Source organism: Acanthisitta chloris, unplaced genomic scaffold (genome assembly GCF_000695815.1).
Source record: "Acanthisitta chloris isolate BGI_N310 unplaced genomic scaffold, ASM69581v1 scaffold22065, whole genome shotgun sequence".
NCBI classification, from domain to species: domain Eukaryota; kingdom Metazoa; phylum Chordata; class Aves; order Passeriformes; family Acanthisittidae; genus Acanthisitta; species Acanthisitta chloris.
In genome coordinates this window covers 51043-72102 of record NW_008674593.1, presented here as the reverse complement: position 1 = coordinate 72102, position 21060 = coordinate 51043, and the positions used below count along the sequence as shown (strand labels likewise).

The following is a 21060-nucleotide window of genomic DNA, read 5'->3' as shown; positions in this document are numbered from 1 at the left end:
TTTTTTTTTTTTTTTGGTTTTTTGGTTTTTTGTTTCCATGTTTGCAGCTGCACAAACAAGACTCTTTAAAGATCTGGCTAACCTCTCTGATTCTCTATTTGCCCTCCCTTTGTCATGTGTGGTTAATAATAACTTTTCACGAGGCATGACACATTCCATGCTCAAACTTCAGGTTGTTTTAGTAAAGCATCTTTGTTTTGTTGTAGCATTTAAGACCCTCAGTCATGGACTTTCAGGAAATGGGCAAGCATATAGAATGGAAAAGGAAGAAAGACAGCTAGGCAGGAATTAGAACAGGAATTGAAGGGTACAAATATTTTAACGAGTCCAGGCTGGACAGTGTTGCAGGTCTGTTATACACATTCAGGTGAGCTAGAAGACATTTCCCAACACTTATAAAAATGCTAAGACCTACTGTGAAAAGAGAACAGAAGTCACAGATTCTCTAGTTCTCTCAATAATGTGCAGGAAGCCATTGAGGCTGTTGTACTTGTGTTAAAATTAGAGGGAGAATTTGTTCAGTAAAGTTCCTGGATGGTGCTGGGCATTGAGGTGTGTCTTAGCTACAGAGTAAGGCTGAAATCTCCAGTGATCATCATTCTGCGTACTAGAATCTGTCTATCTTCAGATCTGGTAGCATTTTCAACCCATAGCATTAGATCACAGTGCACAAAAGCTTTAGTCCATTTGGGTTAATAATGCTGGAAGTTCGTGTGCATCCCATCTAACAGTTTATAGGCTTTGTCCAATCTCCAGTGTGTCTCAGAGGGACAGGGGAAACAGAGAAACCACTTTATACCCATTAAAGAGGGAAGAAGTTTTGTCCTGTTTATTATGGCTAGCGTAAGTATGAAGAATTAAATTAACACAGTGTAAACATGATACAAGCAAATGTTATTGATGAATAACAAATAGGGCTTATTTTACATAAGTGGCAGCAAAGTGGATACCAAAGACTCCAACCACAGCCTAAATATCTAAAATCCTTTTTATCTCTTGTACAGTTTACCAACTTACCAAGTGCCATCAGAGCACAGTAGTTTCCTTCTTCGTACTATCTTATTTAGAAATTATTCTAGAGTATCATTCTTCAGATGGATAGAAATGTTATTAGAATTTCCAGTCTCAAAGTATTTGTGGACATTTTATTCCTGCATGCTTTCAATGCAATTTTTATCCTTTATTATCTCATTTCTCCTTTTCCAGTCTAAAAAGTTATATCCCCTCTCCACTTTTTTCCAAATCACCCAGCAAACTTCAAATGTTACATCTTCAGCCTGTTCTCATTCTTTGAGGCAGAACCTGTGGGAGGAGAATTAAGAAAAGGTAGACCAGTGTGGGTTTACCACTGACCCAAACCAGTAGCCCATTTATCCTTTGAGGGAGGAAAGATTTTTTTCCTGCTGCCAGGTAAACTAGATACTCTGCCCATTGAAGTGGAAACAGTGTAAGCTGCAGAACTCAAGATAGCAGGTTCTGAATGTGTTGATAATTTGAAGCAAGGTAAAGGGCTCTTACAGTTGCACAGAATAAAATCTGGTTTTCCTTAGCTTAAAGAAAAAGAAAACAACCATTATTTAACAGAAATGCATCACAAACAATACTATTTAAATTGCAAAGACAGCAAGACAGCTGCCAAGAAATGTCACATTGACACTTACCTGTACAAACCTACATTTTGCCTTTTGGTGCATTTGCATTATAACAGTCTTCAATTAGATCACATGCTGTTCTATTCCATAGGCTTCCTGCCTCGTTTGCACAGTAGAGGGCAAAATTAAGTGGTATAAGTAACTACAGAACTGCTATTTCCTGGTTTTAAGTACTTAACTTTACAAAAATAAGATTATTTCTTGACTTCTTTTCTGTGTCATAGGATAGTATAATCAAATCTTCTGCTTTTTAGTAATTTTATGCTCAAGGTAATATCGATGCTCAGTGCTCAGCACTCGTGCAGTTAATGTCATTTTCTATTGCACATCTGGATTTAATGACTTTCATTTTGTTTAATTTCCCTGTTTAGCGTCAGAACTGTGTGTGCCACATGCAGTGTCAAGTGACCAGCTATCTTCAGAAAACCTCAGTGCAGCTGTGGGACAAAAGATCAGCTCCCCCAACAGGATCTTCTCGGATGAACATAATTATGCTACTATTGTTGTTGGTTTCCCAGACCTCTTGGTAAATACTCAGCGTTATTATACAATGAAATAATATGATCTCATTTATTCTATAAGCAGTTAAGTACCTGTTTGCCAAATGGTATAGAAAAAGAAGGGAATGACTACAAGTGACAAATTCATGTCATGTACATCAGTTGTTAGGGTATTCTAGTCTGGAGGGATTTCAGTGGAGTTTGAAATAATAAGAAATTGGACAAAATAATGTCTAGCACAGACACAATTCATTGCAGCTGAGTTCTAAACAGTGCTGGCTAGAGGAATATTTTCTGAATCATGAATTATTTTTTTTAGTTAAATATAACCACTGAGAAGAAGGATATCAGTCTAATTTTGAACTGTTCAGTGTGAACTTTTTGCTCAGTGTGCAGCAGGTAGCAAGACTAGATTTAAGAAAAACAAAAGTTACAGAAAATGGTAGCAAAGCTATGCAGCTCCTGCAGTATTGAATATTCTAGTTAAGTGTAACTACTGCATGTAAGTGTACTCACTGCTGTGGCACAGTTAGAAAAGGACCAGAAAGGAAAGTGAAGTGAGTGGAGGTAAACACAGGGAAAATAAATGCAGTATGTTTCATTCTTTGGATTTTTTGTATTTGCCACCTAGGGATACATAAAAAGGGTAGTGCTTATGGAATAAATAATTCTATGTCATGTTTGCTTAATAAATTGAGGCAAATTAGAAAATATGAGCATTAATGGACATTAATTTTGGGAAAGCCAAATGATGGAAGAAAATACTTTGAAATCCAAAATTATTCAAAAATATGTTTTTGTCAACAAGACATTCCCTGTGTTTGCAATTAGCTTTTGGGTTTTACTTTATGTGGATTTATATTACCAGGTTGGTTATTCTAGCTTTTCATATTATTTATAATAGATGTGAGTTTATTGCTGGGAAAGGGAGGTGGTCTGGAGGAGGGAGCACTAAAGATGCTACACATTTCAATGCCAACACACCAACAATAGTGATGAAGCATTTTGCTCTGCCTGATTTAGACTGAGGCCCCATCTTTCCTCTTACATGGTTTTAGATGTCCACGTGAATGTCAAAGAGGGAGTCAATGTAAGGGTGCTAAGACAAAACTTCAAATTCGGTGTTAATGGTGGAGTATTTGATATGAACATGGTATCTAAGCTCTTACTTGTAGTAGCAGTGCTCGGTTTACCAGCCTTCAAGATAAGATGATTTATTCTCTAGGCTCTCTTGACCATAGTGGGAGATGAAGCACTTGCCTTTCATGTGTCAGCTTACATTTATGTCTCTGAATCTGGAGCTAAATCCCAGCCTTATTGCCTAGCTTTGAATTTATTACTGAAATACCTGTTTGCATTTATCTATGTTAGTGGAAACTTAGATTGTGGTAAGAGTCTGTTACATAGTTTTATTCCAGATTAGGATATTTCAGTGCTTTCTGTTCAATATGAAAAAGAATGTTTATTAAACTTTATATCTTCAGAGAGTCTTAATGCCTAATACTTGTGTAGGTGGTTTGTTGTTTTTCCACTCCTATAGGAGTTTTTGGTGACAAAATAATCCAGGTCTTTTCCTTGTCATGTGGTGACTTGAAAATTAACCAGAGTACCTATGTTTGATTTGAAATTAGATAAGAAGTAGAACTTAGCAAGAAATGTTTGTTCTTAGGCTCAGTAATAGTCGCATTTTCTTCAGTAGATTCCTTCTCTCTTGCAGTCTCCCAGTGAAGTCTATAGCTGGAAAAGAAACTCCTCTCTGAGTCACAAACGTGCTTCTCCTTCTGATCAATTTTATTATGGAGCCCAGAGGAAAACAGGAGCTGCAAAACAAACCAATTGTGTAACTTTATTGGCTTCTAATCAAATAGTCCGAATTTTGGCACCAGGAGATGTGCCTTTGGAAGACATTTACCCAAAAGGTAAGAGGTTCATACACTTGTGCTGCAACACACTTGGTTTTGTTTTGAAAACTGCAGTCACTCGTGAATTTTTCCAAAATGTTCTTAAATAATCACAGAGCAAGCACTTGAGGAGAAATGAGAGTAGTTGCACTTAATTTTAAAATTAATTTGGTTCATATTAACATGATGAATTATACTTCTGAGGAATTAACAGGTTGTCTACACTGTGAATATCCCAGTAGATGGGATGTCTGCACTGGAAACCTGCAGGAAAACTACAGCAGTATGATCATTCCAGTTCAGCAATAAGCCTTCACCAGTATTTCCAGCTTCTGGTTAGTGTCACACAGAAATGCAGTGATAAGATAAATCTGTTTTCACTCTAATTCAGTATTCTGTCTCCAACAGGGACAATAGGAGAGGCTATTTTAGGAATTCATGTAAGCCTGTCCACGTCTCTATGTTTCCCTTCATACTTGGTCAATATTTGCACTTGTTTTGCTAGAAATGTTGCAGAGGACATCCCTGCCTCAAGCTTGAAATCTCCTTTTGTGGATCTGTTGTCCATAAGTTTGTCTGGCCCCTCTTTGAACTTGTGTGCCTTCGTATCAAACTCACAAGTTCACAATTTTCTATGACCAACTGATCTCCTACCAGGTTTATCAAGTGCCCTTTATTCTAGCATTGCAGGCTTGGCTGAGTAACAATTCCGTATTCACCTTAACCATCACCTTCATGACATTGCAAACTTCAGTCACGTCTGCCTTCTCTCCGAACTGAAGAGAACCAGGCTTCTTAGTTCTCCTCTTGTCCAAGAGAATGTTACATGAGCAGCATTCACATGCAGCAAAACCATCCTCCACTCATACACTAATAAGGCATGTATAGACTTCAGACCTTTTTGTATGGCTATGCCAAACTTTCTCTTATCATTATCACTTTAACTTCTTCAGCCAATAACTAAAAATATACCAATTAGTGCTAAATAACAGGATTTGTAAGTTTTGCATTGATTGCCTCTCAGAATCTCTGAAGAAAGGTTACTAACAACAGAGAAAAACCCCTAAATATTTGTGTATGGTAAAAAGGCAGGGTTTTTTAATTCATCAGTACGAGAAGCTATTCCAGATTTGTTCCGTGTGTGAACTCTCTGTCCCAGAATAAATGGGACACTTTATTCCAAATTAACTCCCTTTAACAGAATGAATGATCTAATATGTCTGCCCTCATTTAACACAGACTAACTTCCCTTTGTAGAGAAATCCTTTTATTTATTGCTAAGAGAATAAAACTTTTATGTGACTAAAGAAACAAAGTCAGGGATATAAACAAGGTAGAAAACTTAAGTAATCTACATTTGTAAAGAAAATATTATATTTTTAAAAGATTAGACTTAATACAACTAGTTAGAGTTAGCATCTTGGAATAATTATACCACTTCAGACTGTAATCTTCTCATACTTTTTAAACTGCTAAGAGTCAGACTGGGTCATGTTTTTTTAGGCCTTCACAGGCCTAAAAGAATCTGACTCTGAAGTAGCTGGTTTAAAAATTCAGAAGGCATAATCTTCTGAACTTGTGTTAAAATTAGTTTATTAATTTGGGAGCGAGGGAGGGATACAGTGCTTCCAAATGATACCTCAAATTGAGATCTAGACAGCTGTTTCTCAAAGCCTTTTAAGTTGCTGTGGTATGTAACACTTCATAATGGTAGATTATTATAATTAAAATCCAGGGAACATTCTTCATGAATCCTGAATACCAGTGACCCATCCGTATTATCACTCAGAGAATTGACTTCTGTCTGACCAAGCAGTGTAATGTATCTGTTGTTATAGCTGAACAAGATAATAACTTCTTTTTTTTTTTTTCAACTATGGTGAAATATATTCATGAATAGTGATTGATAGCTTTAAATGTATAGAAGATTTTATGAGGTTTGTACAATGCTTTATGGTCATTTAAACTGAAAGATTTAATGCCTTGAAGATCATTATCATTGATTTTTCTTGTCTAAATGATGTTTTAATTTATGAATTGCAAAAACTGGTCTTAACTGAATCATGTTTAATGTGACCTTATTGATACAATTAAATGGGACCTGAGCAAGACTCTACATTTTCTATTCCATTGCCTTTTTTCAGGGCTTCAGATGTTTCCTGATTAATAAGATATTAGCTGATTAATGTCAGTTAATGGCCAGTTTTTCTAGTAGAGAAGGAGCTATGATTGAAATCCTAGAGACCTGTGTGACTCAGGATGTCATGAAAAAACCTCAAAAATGAATGAACACTCAGGTGACAGTGCTGATGATACTGGTTATTATTCATGGTAGCAAGGATTCACCATGAAGGATTACAGAAAGACTACAGTGCTGACTGCAGTAGAAATAGCAGATGAAATTCAGTAGAGATAAATGTAATGTACATGAAGGAAGAAAGAATCCTAATTTTGTGTCAAAAAAGATAGGGCTGATCAGTACATCTTATAAGCATAATTTTGCTGTCACGGTAGACAGTTTCACTAAGATAGCAGTTAAAAGCTCAGTAGCAGCAAAAGCTTTTAAAAAAAAGGAAATCAAATGTTAAGAATAACTAGGGAAGAAACAGGAAAAACAGAGAATGTCTTTGTGCTGTTGTGCAAATTCATGTGTCCTTAACACTGTTTAGTTTTGGTCCTCCGCCTCAAGGTGGAAGAAGGCTGAACTTGGATAAGTCCAGAAAAAGACAACAAGGATGAGCAAGATTACATTGGCCAAATCTCTAGCGTGTGGAGACAAGACCAGGAAAAGGGCATGTGGTAGAGCTCTAAAAAGCATGTATGGCGTGGAAATGTGGATAAAGCAATGATTTTGTACTGAGTAGGAGTTAGGGAACAGCTAATGAAGCTACTAATTTCATCAAAACAAGCAAGATGTGGTTCTTCACACAGTAGGGAACCAACTTGTGAAATCACTTCCCAAAGGATGTTCTGAATGCTAGAACTGGAAAACTGGACAAACTCTTGGAAAGTTACTGAATACATAGACATAAAAACATAGACACCACATTCAGCTAAAGAAGCCCCTAGATGGGAACTGGTTGGTGACTTGAGGAAAATACCACGTGCAATTGTCGGTTCTTAGACTTTTCAAGAATCTAACTACTCTTGGAGACAGGATACGAGATTTAAGGGATCTAGTATTGCCATTGTTGTGGCAGGAATCAAAAATATTTCCAGTTTAAAAGGGGGGAAGACAAGAAAAGAGACATGCATTCCTGTGCTAACTTGGAAGATAAGATAATAAGGTACTAGTCCTTAGAGATTCTATGTTTGCAACCTTCTCTGCTGGGCTATCGTTTCTTCTGGAGTTTGCTTCTTAATCTCACTAATTGACAGAATATTTAATTGAATGCATACCTAACTGTGCCAGCAGCTGCTTAACAGTATTGGTCCCTTGGAGTTCAGTGTTGCTTATTCCTAATGGTGTTGCATAATTCATGGTGGCCTTTGGACATTTCATGGCTTGTCTGTGCTGTTGTTTCTGCATTGGAAACAATGTAGTTACATCCCTATGAAAGTTGTATGAGACTTCATTCATAAGTCTTTGTATCCTTCCCTGGGAAATGGTATAGTGAAGTAAAGACATCCTGGTACGTAAAATTGAGTCCCTTGAAGTTCTTGCACTATTGTCTTCTGTTGCTTTTGAGAAGTTGTTTTATATTTTTGCTTTTGTTTCCAGTTTCCATATCTATCAGTCTTTCTTTCTCATCTTCTTAGACAACTGGTCAGTTCTGGCACACAGCTTTCCTTTTCTATTAATGATTCAAAGTACTCAGCCAAACTCTAGCATACTTCAGTAATATGTATTACTGAATCTGTTCCAGGAACAGTAATCAAGGAAATATTTGCCTATATGTTTTATGGGAACTGTAAACCAGAATGATAGTTATATTTGAAAAGAAACTATAACAAGTAATAATTTCCCAAAGACTGCCAAGTAAATGTATGGACTCAAAATACAAACTCAGACAAGGGATCATGGCAGAATCCAGCAAATAGGCATTGTTTATTCTAAAAACAAGGCTATAGAAATTAGGGCTACTTGAGAGCTAATATTTACTTGGATTCTCAGGACTTTCTATAGATGAACATAAAATAGCAGTCTGTTACTGAGTGCGTATCTCTGTTAGTATGGCAGTAACTAGAACAACATGTAGTATAACACGCAATGTTACTGGAATAACCAGTAATAAAATCTTTGCACACTGAGAATTGACCTCCAAAAAGAGTAGTTTAATTTAAGGGAACAGCATTTAGGTTAATATTATCAAGAACATTTCAAGCAGATATCATAAACACAATGTTTTGAAATGTTCCTCAATATGCTTTTGAATTTGGATATACAACTGCTATTATCTTCAGTGACAGAGAAAAGCAGTGAGCTAGGGATTGCAGTAATGCCTGATTAGTGCTTTTGTGAGCAAGGCTATATTTGTGTGTAATTTTGACATTTGCCATACAAATACATTGTTCTTTTATAACTGCGACTGTCTGATTACTCACTATTAGAATAATAAAACAATTCCCCATTTGCAAGTTATATTCCTGTATTGAATGTGAAAGCTTATCATTTTCTGACAGGTACTGCATAATGAAATGTTCAAATTTAATCTGCTAAATGCAAATGCAATAAGCAGTTACTCTTGCAGCAGGAAAATAACATGTTTGTTTATTTCCAGATGTCACTCCTCCACAAGCTGCTGGATACTTGGAAGTAACAGATCTTAACTCAAAGAAAATCAAGTACATTGCCATTCCTAGGTAACTGATCTTATTGATTAGAGCAGCCTCTGATTTAGAGGAAGAGCAAAGAGAGTTTAGTGTCTATTATTCCTTCAGGATAAGCAAATATTTTTTCTGATGTGGGAAGTAAGACTAACTCATACCTAGTGTAAAATTCTGCAAATGTTGCAGCATATTTTTGTCAACATTATTTATCTGTTTACTAGGTGCTACCAATAAAAATGTAGCAATTAATTAGTAAATATGAAAAGTAGCTTTATCTTCTGATTTTCATTCCCTTTGCTCCTTCCTCCTCTCCTATCCACTTTGTTCTCTACTCTGTTTCATTCTGGTTTGCTATCTTTCTTTTCTTTTCCTGTTTCATTGTCATTTCCACTGCAATAGTAGTAAAGGTTTTAGTTTTAAATGGCAGTCTCTCAACTTTGCATGTTTAAATAGCAGATGTACAAAACTCACGCATCAGGAATTTTACACTTTTTTAATTCTATCCATTTGATGTTGATGTTAGCAATATTGATTCTCATTTAAATTAATGCTGCTTCATTAATTAGCTGTGGAACACTTTAATTAGTAGAGAATTATTTTTGGACTGTTCACCATTTTCGAATTGATCTGTCGGCTTCCATCTTACACAGACAGTCAAAAATGTAAGGCAGTAACACAGAAATAGTGGGGAATCACTTTATTTTGCAGTAGGATTTTATAAGAAATTAGAGAAATTACAAAGCCATATTTCAACATTATGAGCCTTAACCTAGTGTGAGGGTTTAAGCTATATATGGTAAACCTGAGTAGAAGTCCAGATTTTAAAATGTACACTTGACAAGTCAAGTGAGTTTTCATATATATATATGTGAATATCTATGTTAAAAGCTAATAACCTTTCCTCCTTCTGGCATAGTTAGCCTGGTCAAATGCTAAGATAACTCTTCAGTTGAGTTAGTACACGACGATTTCAGTCATAGGTAGAGGCATATGTGTTGCTCTTTCTTATATTTTTGAAGATTATTAATTATAGTGTTAGTGCAAGTTGCCAAGTCATTATGCATGCCATTAATGGTACTGCAAAATGCAAAGAATCTTTCCTACTTTGTCTAAATTTCCCTTCATATTATGTAGCTATTAGGCCCTCTGTTTCAGCAGTAAATTTTTGTCAGCAAGGTGACTGTTTAAAATAATGCTGCAATTCCCTGCATAAAGCTGTGCCATCATTAAATGAGTGTTTAAATCTTCATGTTTTATTAAAGCACTAGAGAAAAGTGTTACTCTAATTTGATGGAAATGCATTTTCCTCAGTGCCCAGGTCATATTCTCTTCGATTTCTTTTGTAGTTTCATATTTTTCTATAACATCTTTTTTATTTTTTATATTCTTTATAGGTTTTTTCTAAAGACTGACTGTTTTCAGATAGATAAGGTATAGCAGAGGGTTAGGCAAAATATTCCCTTTCAGCCTGCTCTTTTTTACTGCTTCTTATACTGTCAAGCATCTTTTGGTTATATCCAGTTTCAGCAGATGAAATGTTTCAGATAAAATAGTGGGTCTGCAGGGCTTACTTATGTCTCTCATGAAATGAGGATGTAATTTCACTTAATTGCCTCCTTAACTGCAGAAATACTCATCCCCCTCTTATTTGCAGCTTCAAGAGAAATCACATTAAATCTTGTTTTTCAGATCACAATCTCTGTCTCCATATACATCATGGCTCTCTAAGATCTCGGATGCTGATGCCCTATTGGCACCACTGGGCAAAGTAGGTTTGGTTACTGTGGACATGGGAGGAGGTGTGAGGCTCTGGGAGACTGGGCTGGACAGTCTCCAGCGGTCACTGCAGGATTGGAGGAACATGATTGGCCAAGAAGATGGTCGTCCTGTACAGGTAGGAGTTCACAAAGCTGAAGTGTAAAACATTTGACGAAATGTGTTCCAAATGAGTTTTCAGCTGGGAAAGGACTTGAGGGAGAGCACTGTGAAACAGAAATATGCCTGTGACAAAAATTGAATAGAATTCTTCACTGAAAGAGAATGGCACAATAGCTTAATTTTAAAACTTTTTTCAACCCCTGTAATTATGATTACTGACAGACTCTTTGTCTTACTTACACTGTTTGTATTTTTGCCAAATTCCAGTGCATTTAAATGCAAATAAATTCTTTATCTTCTCCTGATTTTTAACTGTAACTTTTGGAATGTAGAATAAGGAAATTCATCTTTAAGGATAGGATATACTTTTCCAGACTTCAAATGGTTGGAAAAAAATAATGTGTTTTTACTTTGAAAAGAAACTTGATATCTAGGTAAAAGTGCCTTGGGTTCACAGTAGAGCCTTTGGCTAATTTTGACAATTCTCCCAGCTGAGCAGAGTTGCAAGGATCTCCATACAGCCATGTTCTCATGTGAAATGTTTAGGTAGATGCTGAAAATATACAGAATATACGTGTATGCTGTGTGTGCTTGTATGTGTGTATACACAAGTGTTAATGTAGTGGCTAATAAATATGATCCCCATTGCAACACAGAGGAGTGCTTCATAGAATCACAGAGTCAGTTAGGTTGGAAGGGACCACAGTGGGTCATCTGGTCCAACCTCCCTGCTCAAGCAGGGCCATCCTAGAGCACATGGCTCAGGATTGTGTCCAGACAGTTCTTGAATACTTCTACTGAGGGAGAATCCACGACCTATCTGCGCAATCTGTTCAGCGCTCAGTGACTCACACGGTAAAAAAGTTCTTCATCATATTCAGGTGGAACTTCCTGTGCCTATTACCTCCTGGTTTTTTTATTCCCACCACTGAGAACAGTCTGGCTCCATCTGCTTGGCACTTCCCATTCATGTACTTGAATACATTAATGAGGTCCCCTCTCAGTCATCTCTTGTCGATGCCAAACAGGCCCAACTCTTTCACCCTTTCCTCATAAGTGAGGTGCTCCAGTCCCTTCAGCATCTTCATTGCCCTCCGCTCAACCCAATCCAGGAGCTCCATGTCCTTCATGTACTGAGGAGCCCAGAACTGGACACAAAACTCCAGGTGTGGCCTCAGGAGGGCTGAGGAGAGAGGCAGGATCACCTCCCTTGACATGATGGCAATACATTTGCCATCTTCCAGTCTTCAGGCACCTCTCCTGATCTCCATGACTTCTCACAGATGACTGTGAGCTGCCTGGCTATGATGTCTGCCACCTCTCTCAGCACTTGTGGTTGCATCCCATCGGAGCCCATGGACTTGTGGATGTCCAGTTGAGTTAGGTGTTCTCTGACCCAATCCTCTTTGACCAAGGGAAACTCTTTTTTTCCCCCATCATTTACCCTGGTCTCTTGGGTCAGAGATCTCTGCTGGCTGATCTTATCTGTGAAGACTGATGCGAAGAAGGCATTCAATAACTCTGCCTTCTCTGTATCCTCTCTTATCAGGGTCCCCTCTGCATTAACCAGTCAGTCCACATTATCCTTTTTTTTTTCCTTTTGGTATTTATGTGTTGTAAAAAGCCAGTTTTGTTATCCTTGATGACTCCAGGTGTGGCCTCAGGAGGGCTGAGGAGAGAGGCAGGATCACCTCCCTTGACATGATGGCAATACATTTGCCATCTTCCAGTCTTCAGGCACCTCTCCTGATCTCCATGACTTCTCACAGATGACTGTGAGCTGCCTGGCTATGATGTCTGCCACCTCTCTCAGCACTTGTGGTTGCATCCCATCGGAGCCCATGGACTTGTGGATGTCCAGTTGAGTTAGGTGTTCTCTGACCCAATCCTCTTTGACCAAGGGAAACTCTTTTTTTCCCCCATCATTTACCCTGGTCTCTTGGGTCAGAGATCTCTGCTGGCTGATCTTATCTGTGAAGACTGATGCGAAGAAGGCATTCAATAACTCTGCCTTCTCTGTATCCTCTCTTATCAGGGTCCCCTCTGCATTAACCAGTCAGTCCACATTATCCTTTTTTTTTTCCTTTTGGTATTTATGTGTTGTAAAAAGCCGGTTTTGTTATCCTTGATGTCCTTGACCAGATTCAATTCTAGGTTGGCCTTGGCCTTTCTCGTCTCATACTTACCTGCTCTGGCCACCTCTCTATATTCACTCCAAGTGGCCTGACCTCGTCGCCACTTCCTATGCATTTCTTGCTTATGTTTCAGTAATGGCAGGTGTTCTTGGTTGATTCACAGAGGTTTCGTGTGGCCTTGGCTGAATTTCTTTCTCATTGGGATGCATTGTTCTTGAGCCTGGAGGAAATGAGCCTCAAATAGCAACCAACTCTCTTGGACCTGCAGGGGCTGCTTCCTTGGGGTTCATCCAAGGAGATCCCTAAACAGGTTAAAGTTAGCTTTCCTGAAGTCCATAGTTGTAGTTTTCATTTAGCTCTTGCTACCCCTTTGTTTGATACTGAACTCTACTCTACAGTTTCATGATCACTACAGCCAAGGCTGCCACCAACCTTCATGTCATCAACAAGGCCTTCCCTGTTGGTTAGTATAAAGTCAAGCAACACATCATTTCTTGTGGGAACCTCCACTACCTGTGACAAGAAATAATCAACAATGCTTTCCAGGAACCTCCTGCACTATTTGTGCTTTGCTGTGTGGCTTTGTTTTGTGTGCTTTGCTGTGTCAGGGTAGTTGAAGTCCCTCAAAGAACCAGTTTCTGTGACTTGGGGAGTAGTTCTAGCTGCCTGTAGGAGGTCTCATCCATGGCCTCCTCTTGATCTGGTGGCCTGTAGTACACACTCACAATGTCACCCTTACTATTCCACCCTTTTATCCAAACCTATAGGCTCTCATCTTGCTCATCGCCCTCACCAAGACAGAGTTCAATACATTCTAAGTGCTGTGCCACATAGAGGGCAACTCTGCCAGCATGCCTTCATGGTCTGTCTCTTCTAAACAGTGTGTAGCCCTTCAAGACAACATTGCTGTCATGTGAGCTATCCCACCACATCTCTGTAATTGCAGTGAGATCAAGGGCCTGTGACTGCACACAGATCTCTAGTTCCTCCTGTTTGTTCCCCATACTGTGTGCATTGGTGGACAGGCACCTAAGAGAAGTGTTTGTTGATGACAATATCCCAGTGGGGGTGCAAGGGGGTACCCTATAATCTCTCTAACAGTTGCATCTTCAGCTGCTTGATTGAGATACTCCCTCTTAATCCTTCTCTTGATACTAGCGTAGTTCTCTGAAGTGTCCCTGTTGGCTTTTATTATTTCAGCTCTCCCTGACTGATCTCTGCAACACTACAGCTGTGCTCCAGTGTGGCTGGTGTGTCTCAGAATCACCTGCTGAGGGGTTGTCACAAGTACCCTGTCCCTCTAACTTATCCATACTTTCTCACGGTCTGCCTGGGACAGGCCTCATATTATCCCCCTCCCCATCATATCTAGTTTAAAGCCCTACCAGTGAGCCTTGTTAGTTCCTGGGCAAAAACTCTCCTGCCTTCATGAGAAAGGTGAGTCCTGTCTGGTTGTCTCAGAATCACCTGCTGAGGGGTTGTCACAAGTACCCTGTCCCTCTAACTTATCCATACTTTCTCACGGTCTGCCTGGGACAGGCCTCATATTATCCCCCTCCCCATCATATCTAGTTTAAAGCCCTACCAGTGAGCCTTGTTAGTTCCTGGGCAAAAACTCTCCTGCCTTCATGAGAAAGGTGAGTCCTGTCTGGTGCTGTACCATTGTCAAGGAATCCAAAATTGTGGTGGTGACGCCACCTGCGAAACCATATATTAACAGATTCTGTCTGTCTGTTCCTTTCAATGTTACTGTTCCCAACTGGAAGTATAGAGGAAAAAAACCACCTGTGCACCAGATTCCCTTACCGAATGTCCCAAAGCCTTGAAGTCTTTTCTGATCAACCTCAGACTAAGTGTTGCCGTTTCCTCACCCCCTACATGGAAGATCAGTAATGGGTAGCAGTCTGTGGGCCACTCCAGGCTTAGAAACTTCCTGGTGGCATACTTAACCCAGGCCCCAGGGAGGCAACAGACCTCCCTAGGGGTTGGGTCCAGTTGGCATATTGGCCCCTCTGTTCCCTTTAGAAGGGAATCTCCTACAACTAAAACCCATCTTGCTCTTGGAAGCAGTTGCAATACAGCGCATTGGCCTTATTGATTGTGGTGATGTCCCTGATGTGACTGGACCTTCATCTACTTCATTTGTAGCCTGTTCTTCAACATACAAAGCCTCATACCTGTTTTGCAGAAGTACCTGGGCGAGTGGAGAGGACAGAGAAGGATTTTGTTTGCTTTCTCGGGTATGGGCTACCCTCCATTCACTTTTTGCATCACCACTGGTACCTGCTTCTTGCTGGGAGATGGATAGATGATCCCTTTGATGGTGAATTGTTTCTGGTTCAATTACTTCTTTAATTTCTGTAAGCGATTGGAGAAAATATCACTTTACTTCGAAGAACTGGAGTGTGCTTTAGGAGTACTTTTCCACTTTGACTAGGAGGATCCTGTCTCTCTACCATTACAATTATTTCTATTTCATGAATTTTTGTACCCACTTCCGTGGTAAATTGGAATGGGAAACAGAATTAATCTATTCTAAATTAGATTTCTCTCTGGTTTTGTTCACAAGGAGTCAGGTATCTCAAGTGTGAATGAGATTTATTAGGCCGAAACAATAGCTCTTCTTTCACTTTCCCACTGTGAGTCCCTTTTTAGAAGATGTTCTGCGTTTACAGAGACTTGGGCAGGAACTGACGTCCTGTTGTTGCTGGACCTCAGCAAATGCCATTCATAAAAGTCGTGAGAAAAGGAAGCTGTTACCCAGTAACATGTGTTTGCTTGACACTGGTGGCTTTACCAGTGCCATTTTTATTGCCAGTGCAGTAGCACTAGCACCATCTTATGGTCAGATACAGTAGGTTTACTCTAGCCTAATTTCATCTGATGATCAAGTTGGCTAGTGGAAAAATAAAGGAGCATGAAGGAACAGTTAGGGTTTTACTTGATTTAATAGTTGGTTTTCATTCTTTTTTTTTCCTTATAACTTGTAATTTTATTCAATAGCATTACTGTACTGTCAATAGTAGTCAACTAATTATTAGAGAATACTGGCTTGGAAAGTACACATCATCAGAAAATGTAAGTTATTTAACTAGCAGTGACAAGTAACCATTTTTTAAAAGGCTAAGAAGGTTTCCCACACCACAAAGCAGTTTTCAAGATCTACTATAGAATTTCTCTCTCCTGACAGCCTGCCTCTCTACTAGGCACATTGCAGGGTAAAGTCTTCTTAGAGTATCTTTCTTCTTTCCTCTGTCAACACAGGGTACATAGCTCAAGCCAGTGGTTTGTCAGAACTGAAATAGCATACTGTTTGGTTTGTGCTGAAGGGCTGGAACACAGCCTCCTATGTGATCTTCAGACTTGTGTGATTATCACTGACCTCTGTTTCTGTACTTTTTTTGCTTTGCTTTGAATGGAAAGATAATGAGACCTAAGAAACTTGGTTTACAAAGGCATTACAGAGCAATAAGCCATAATTAGATCTTTTATTTTACGTAATCTCCAATAAGATAAGAGATACGTAGTTGCTGTGTAAACTCTGTATTTTGCTATTTGGAGGTGAAGGCCTTCAGCTTTCCTGCACAATTTTTCAATGGTCGTAGACATGAAAGCTATACTTTATTAAAGCATTCACTTGTGGAAATGAGGGGATAATCTTAGCTTGAAAACATAGTTGTGTAGATTCCCTGTGTAATTAAGCATGGCAAGAATTTCAGTATCTCCTGTTCTAGAGACACTTACTTTGCTAAGAATGCTGGAGTTAAATGTTTCCTGATATCTGTTTTCACAAAATTGGACGTATTTTGCAGCCATGTATTCATCTGTTCATTCAAACTTATGAAAATCACCTTGTTTTGTGTAATATTTTATGCGGATGCTCATGTTAAGTCTCTTGGATTCTAATGAGGCATCTCTAGTTCCTTGACTAAACCCATCAATCCCAATCCTCTTGTAGCAGAAACTCACTTAAGAAAATTCTCAGTGTTCCACTTATTACCCAACCACCCCCAATTTCCTCTTCCCTAAAACCTGCCATTGATGCATCCCACAAAGCTACTACATGCTTATCCCTTCATGGTGATGTTCTTAGACCAACATAATACCTGTCTAGGTGGCTGGGAACCACCGTTCTGCAAAAACACACAGGATCTCTTTGATTCTCTCCTGACTTTCCAGAGAAAAAATAATTAGGGGGCTTTCAATATAAATACTTTCAAAGAACTGGAAACAAATCATCAACCAGGCTTCATTTGGAACTATGGGTGATATCTTCCATTGCATTTTGGCTTTCGCAAACGCATGAGCATGGATATATTTGTGATATGTCTTGGACCTTGGCACTAAAAGGTGACATATATGTAAGAATAGGGAAGGCTTTAGATTAAGGTTGTGGGATTCTTTGTTCCAGACCTTCTGCCCTTTAAAACTGGCTGAGAGAATAGTTTTCTGTCAAAAAATGAATGCTTTTATCTGAAACGGTGATTCCTTTTCTCATGGGTGCTAGAGACATGTTCTTTTGGTTTCTGCTGTGACTAGTTAGTATTTTACTGATACTGTGTTTCCACAAAGCATGAATCACTGTAACTAGCTAAATGGAAAAGTGAAAAAAAATTACTTCATCCATCCATAACCAGACACTCCTAAACCTTTAAATATATAACTATTGCAATATCTGGATCCAGTAAGCATTATCATTGCTTTCCAGAGGAAGGAACTGAGACATAAGGAAGGCAGGTCATCTGTTCAAGTTCATGCTGTATGTCTTCACTGCAGTGTCAGGGGTGGGATAAATGCAGTGTATGCTCATATAAACATACTTTGTGTTGCCAGGTTAACTAGCTTGAATGTCCTTGAATGCTGCAGTCGGTACAAACATACCTTGAAATGAGGAAAAAAATGCATGTAAATGCAGTGCAGCCATCTAAAAAAACAAATGTCAACTCTAGGTAGCTCAAGGTTAAAACATGCTTAGCCAAGTGTAGGCTTTTCCAGCAAAAGTCCAGAAATGCAATAAATGGATGCTTTTCTCAGATTTAAATGGCTGCCTTCATGGTCTTAAGGCAGTGCTCAAAAACTAGAACAGGACATGCAAGTTATTCTTTGTCCTGTAAAGAGCTAGAAGATATGAACATATGGTTCATTTCAATAATGTAAAAGAGCAGTGTATGTGTGTTCATCACCAATAAGTTTTTTCGTATGTCGTAACTCCTCAAATCACCCATTATGCAAGGACCTTTTGCTAAAAACAGCATGTTCATGAGTTCAGCAGCACTCAGTAGTAATTCCCAACATTCAGACTTTCTTCAGCAATATGTCAGTTAACCTTTAGGTCTGATTAGGGCAAAGGCAGATGCTAAGAAGCTATTGTGGGATGCCAGTTCCATCATTAGAAATATATTTTAAATGAGTTCTCATCCTGCCTATACTTCAGACAATCCCTGTATTGAACTGGAGTCAAAGTTAAGTACATTTCTGAAGTAATCATAATGCCAAAAATGTCACACTTACTGCTGAAGTTAAAAGAAGCAGAATCATGTTAAATTAAGTGGGGAGGGGGTGATGTGTACATATGTAGCTGTATGTGTATAAAGACAACGTTTCAAGAAGAAACTGCTGAGAGGAACCTCATTAATGTATAAAAGTACATGGACGGGAAGTGCTAGGAGGATGGAGCCAGACTCTTCTCAGTGATACAAAACAATAAAGTAAGAGTAATGGGCAAAAATTGATGCACAGGAAGTCCCATCTTAATACAAGGAAGAACTCTACCATCCAAGTCACTGAGAACTGGAACAGATTGCCCCAAGATGTTGTGGATTCTCCCTCACTGGAGGTATTCAAGAATTGTCTGGACCCAATCCTGAGCCATGTGCTCAAGGATAGCCCTGCTCAAGTAGGGAGGTTGGACCAGATCAACCATTGTGGTCCTTTCCAACCTAACTGATTTTGTGAAATACATATTCACACACAAGTATATTTACATATATGCATACACACACACACAAGTACATTTTTTCCCCAGCTGTCATACCTGGATGTTGGTTGGCTCCCTTGAATTAGAATTACCTTGAGAGATCATCATAACTTTGCAGGTAGTTCATCCCTCAAGGACTGTATTTCATAATGAACAAGAATTGGAAGTTGATTTGGGTAATGGTCATCTTGCTCCTTTCCTTGAATAGTCTCATTTATTCCATTTTTGTTCCGTACAACTTATCATGTAGAACTCTACATGAAGTATTCACCCTGGTTTTATTGAATGCATCCTTTTTTTGATTTGATTTTCTGAAGCTGTACTTGAAAGTTCAGAGTAATGAGAATTCGCCTGATGAAATTTATTTTTTAGGTTGGATGTTTATCTGAAGAATAATTTATTCAGGAATTGCAGTGATCCCAGCTTGTTTATATTTACTGCTCAGGATCTACTTTAATTTATACTTTAGCAAGAGTAGCTGGTCCTTCCCACCACCTCTCTGTTCTGTTTTCCACTTTAGACCAAGCAGTTTTTCTGACCACATGAGGGCATCGCTGAGCTAGTAACAGTGATTTCCCTCAGCTCTTAAATACTGTCGGTGCAAACCCCATGAATTATGAAAAATATATGCACTGTAGAGGTTTTGTAAGTTTGGAAGAACCATATGATGGCATTCTGCAGTCCTGCATGGGATCCTGAAAATCTTGAAATACTGCAGAGTTGTCTAGTCAGTAAGTGGATTGCAAGGTATAGTTTGGTACCATTTGCAGTTCTGTATGTGAGCTCCAAATATACAGTTTTTAGGTCTGTGACCTCTTCCTGGACCACATTATTCATTTTAGCACAGCAGGGAGTAGCAGCTGTATACCTCCCCTTGAAGGAAGGCATCTGAGTATGGGGAGGCTTGAGACTAGAAAGCCATGAACTCACAGAGCTCAGTAAGTTCACGTCTCTAAAAGTATCCACTGGATAAAGCAACTTAGATAAAAGTCATTGGTTCTCTGTCAGATACTTTTTCTAATATAAATGTCCTCAGCTTAAGCGAGGCCTTTATCGGAAGCACTGTGCAAACATGTCGAAAATACATTCTCTTTCCTGAAGATCTTCCAGTCTAATTAGAGCAGACAAAGAGCAGGAGGGAAATAACCTTAACTTTCAGTTCGGGCAGACTGATCCTGGACAACGTTCCTCTTTCTTCCTCTGACCTTCCTGTGAAAGCCCACAGTTCTCATGGGAGAAAATATAATCACCTCAACACCCTCTTTCAGATCTCAAAAAGTCTGCAGCAGTGCACATTGCTGACGTGAAGCTAGAGCTCCTAACACCGGTGAAATCCTGCTGTCCCAGTGAGAGAAATGCATACTAATCATTCTGCTTTTATGAAAGTTGTTCCCTGATTAGTGAAAGGACAAATGTAGTGAAAATTTGAATCATCCGATCTGTTACAGTACTGCTAAATATAGGAGGCTTTCCTTGAGAAAACAGAACAATGTAGTTGATTCTAAGTAACTTCTGCTTCTTAAGGGCAGATTTGACAAGGTACTAGGTATATAGAAAATAAGGCTTTTCTGCTTCCACATGTAAGTTTTTTCAATTTTCTTTTGACCCTGTGGTTTTCAGTCTGGACTATTCCAAACTGACATAATGTGTTCACTTATCCGATCTTTCTAGCTGTTGATTTATTCATGGTACTCCAGAAGAAACCAAATTTCTGAGTTCATTGATGTTAGGAGGTGTGTAGTAGTCATGATAAATAACTGAGCTAGACATGGTCTGTCTGCTCTGATAATGGTAGATTAGCATAAGAAAAAAGATGATGACCTCATATCTTATAGTTGAATAGGGAATTTTAAATAATGACAGAAAAATGGGATTTACACAGGTGTTAAAATAGCAGAATATCTGTTAGATGAAATAAATGTACAATATTCTGTCATTACTATATTTACTTTATCCAGCTTTTAAGCCACAGGGTACATATTCAAGGGCAAAGTACTGTGCAAAATTTCTGAGTTGGTTCTTAGAGTGACAGCATTTAGTTCAAAAGAGGACCTGCAGCAGCAGTGTCTGCGTTTTAGATAGTGGTTTGGCTTTTTTAGCTGGCGTATAAAAAATTTCATTTGCAAGCCAGATATGCATTTTTACAAGTTTTGCTCCAAATCTCCACCTCTTTCCCCACCCAGATTGACTTTTCCAAAATTCCATTAAAGTTATGATTCTTGCAACAGTTTTGCTGTTCAAGACAGA

General features: G+C 38.8%; 1 protein-coding gene across 1 annotated transcript in view; it reads left to right on the top strand.

The window, feature by feature from the left end:
- VWA8 (von Willebrand factor A domain containing 8) overlaps nt 1–21060 on the top strand; it is a gene marked incomplete at its 5' end in the record, with an annotated part of 81637 nt that overhangs the window by 29125 nt on the left and 31452 nt on the right. The window contains 4 exons of the mRNA XM_009075415.1: nt 2024–2178; nt 3870–4071; nt 8775–8856; nt 10513–10717. Of these exons, the coding sequence (XP_009073663.1) occupies nt 2024–2178; nt 3870–4071; nt 8775–8856; nt 10513–10717 (644 nt within the window). The remainder of the gene's footprint in view (nt 1–2023; nt 2179–3869; nt 4072–8774; nt 8857–10512; nt 10718–21060) is intronic.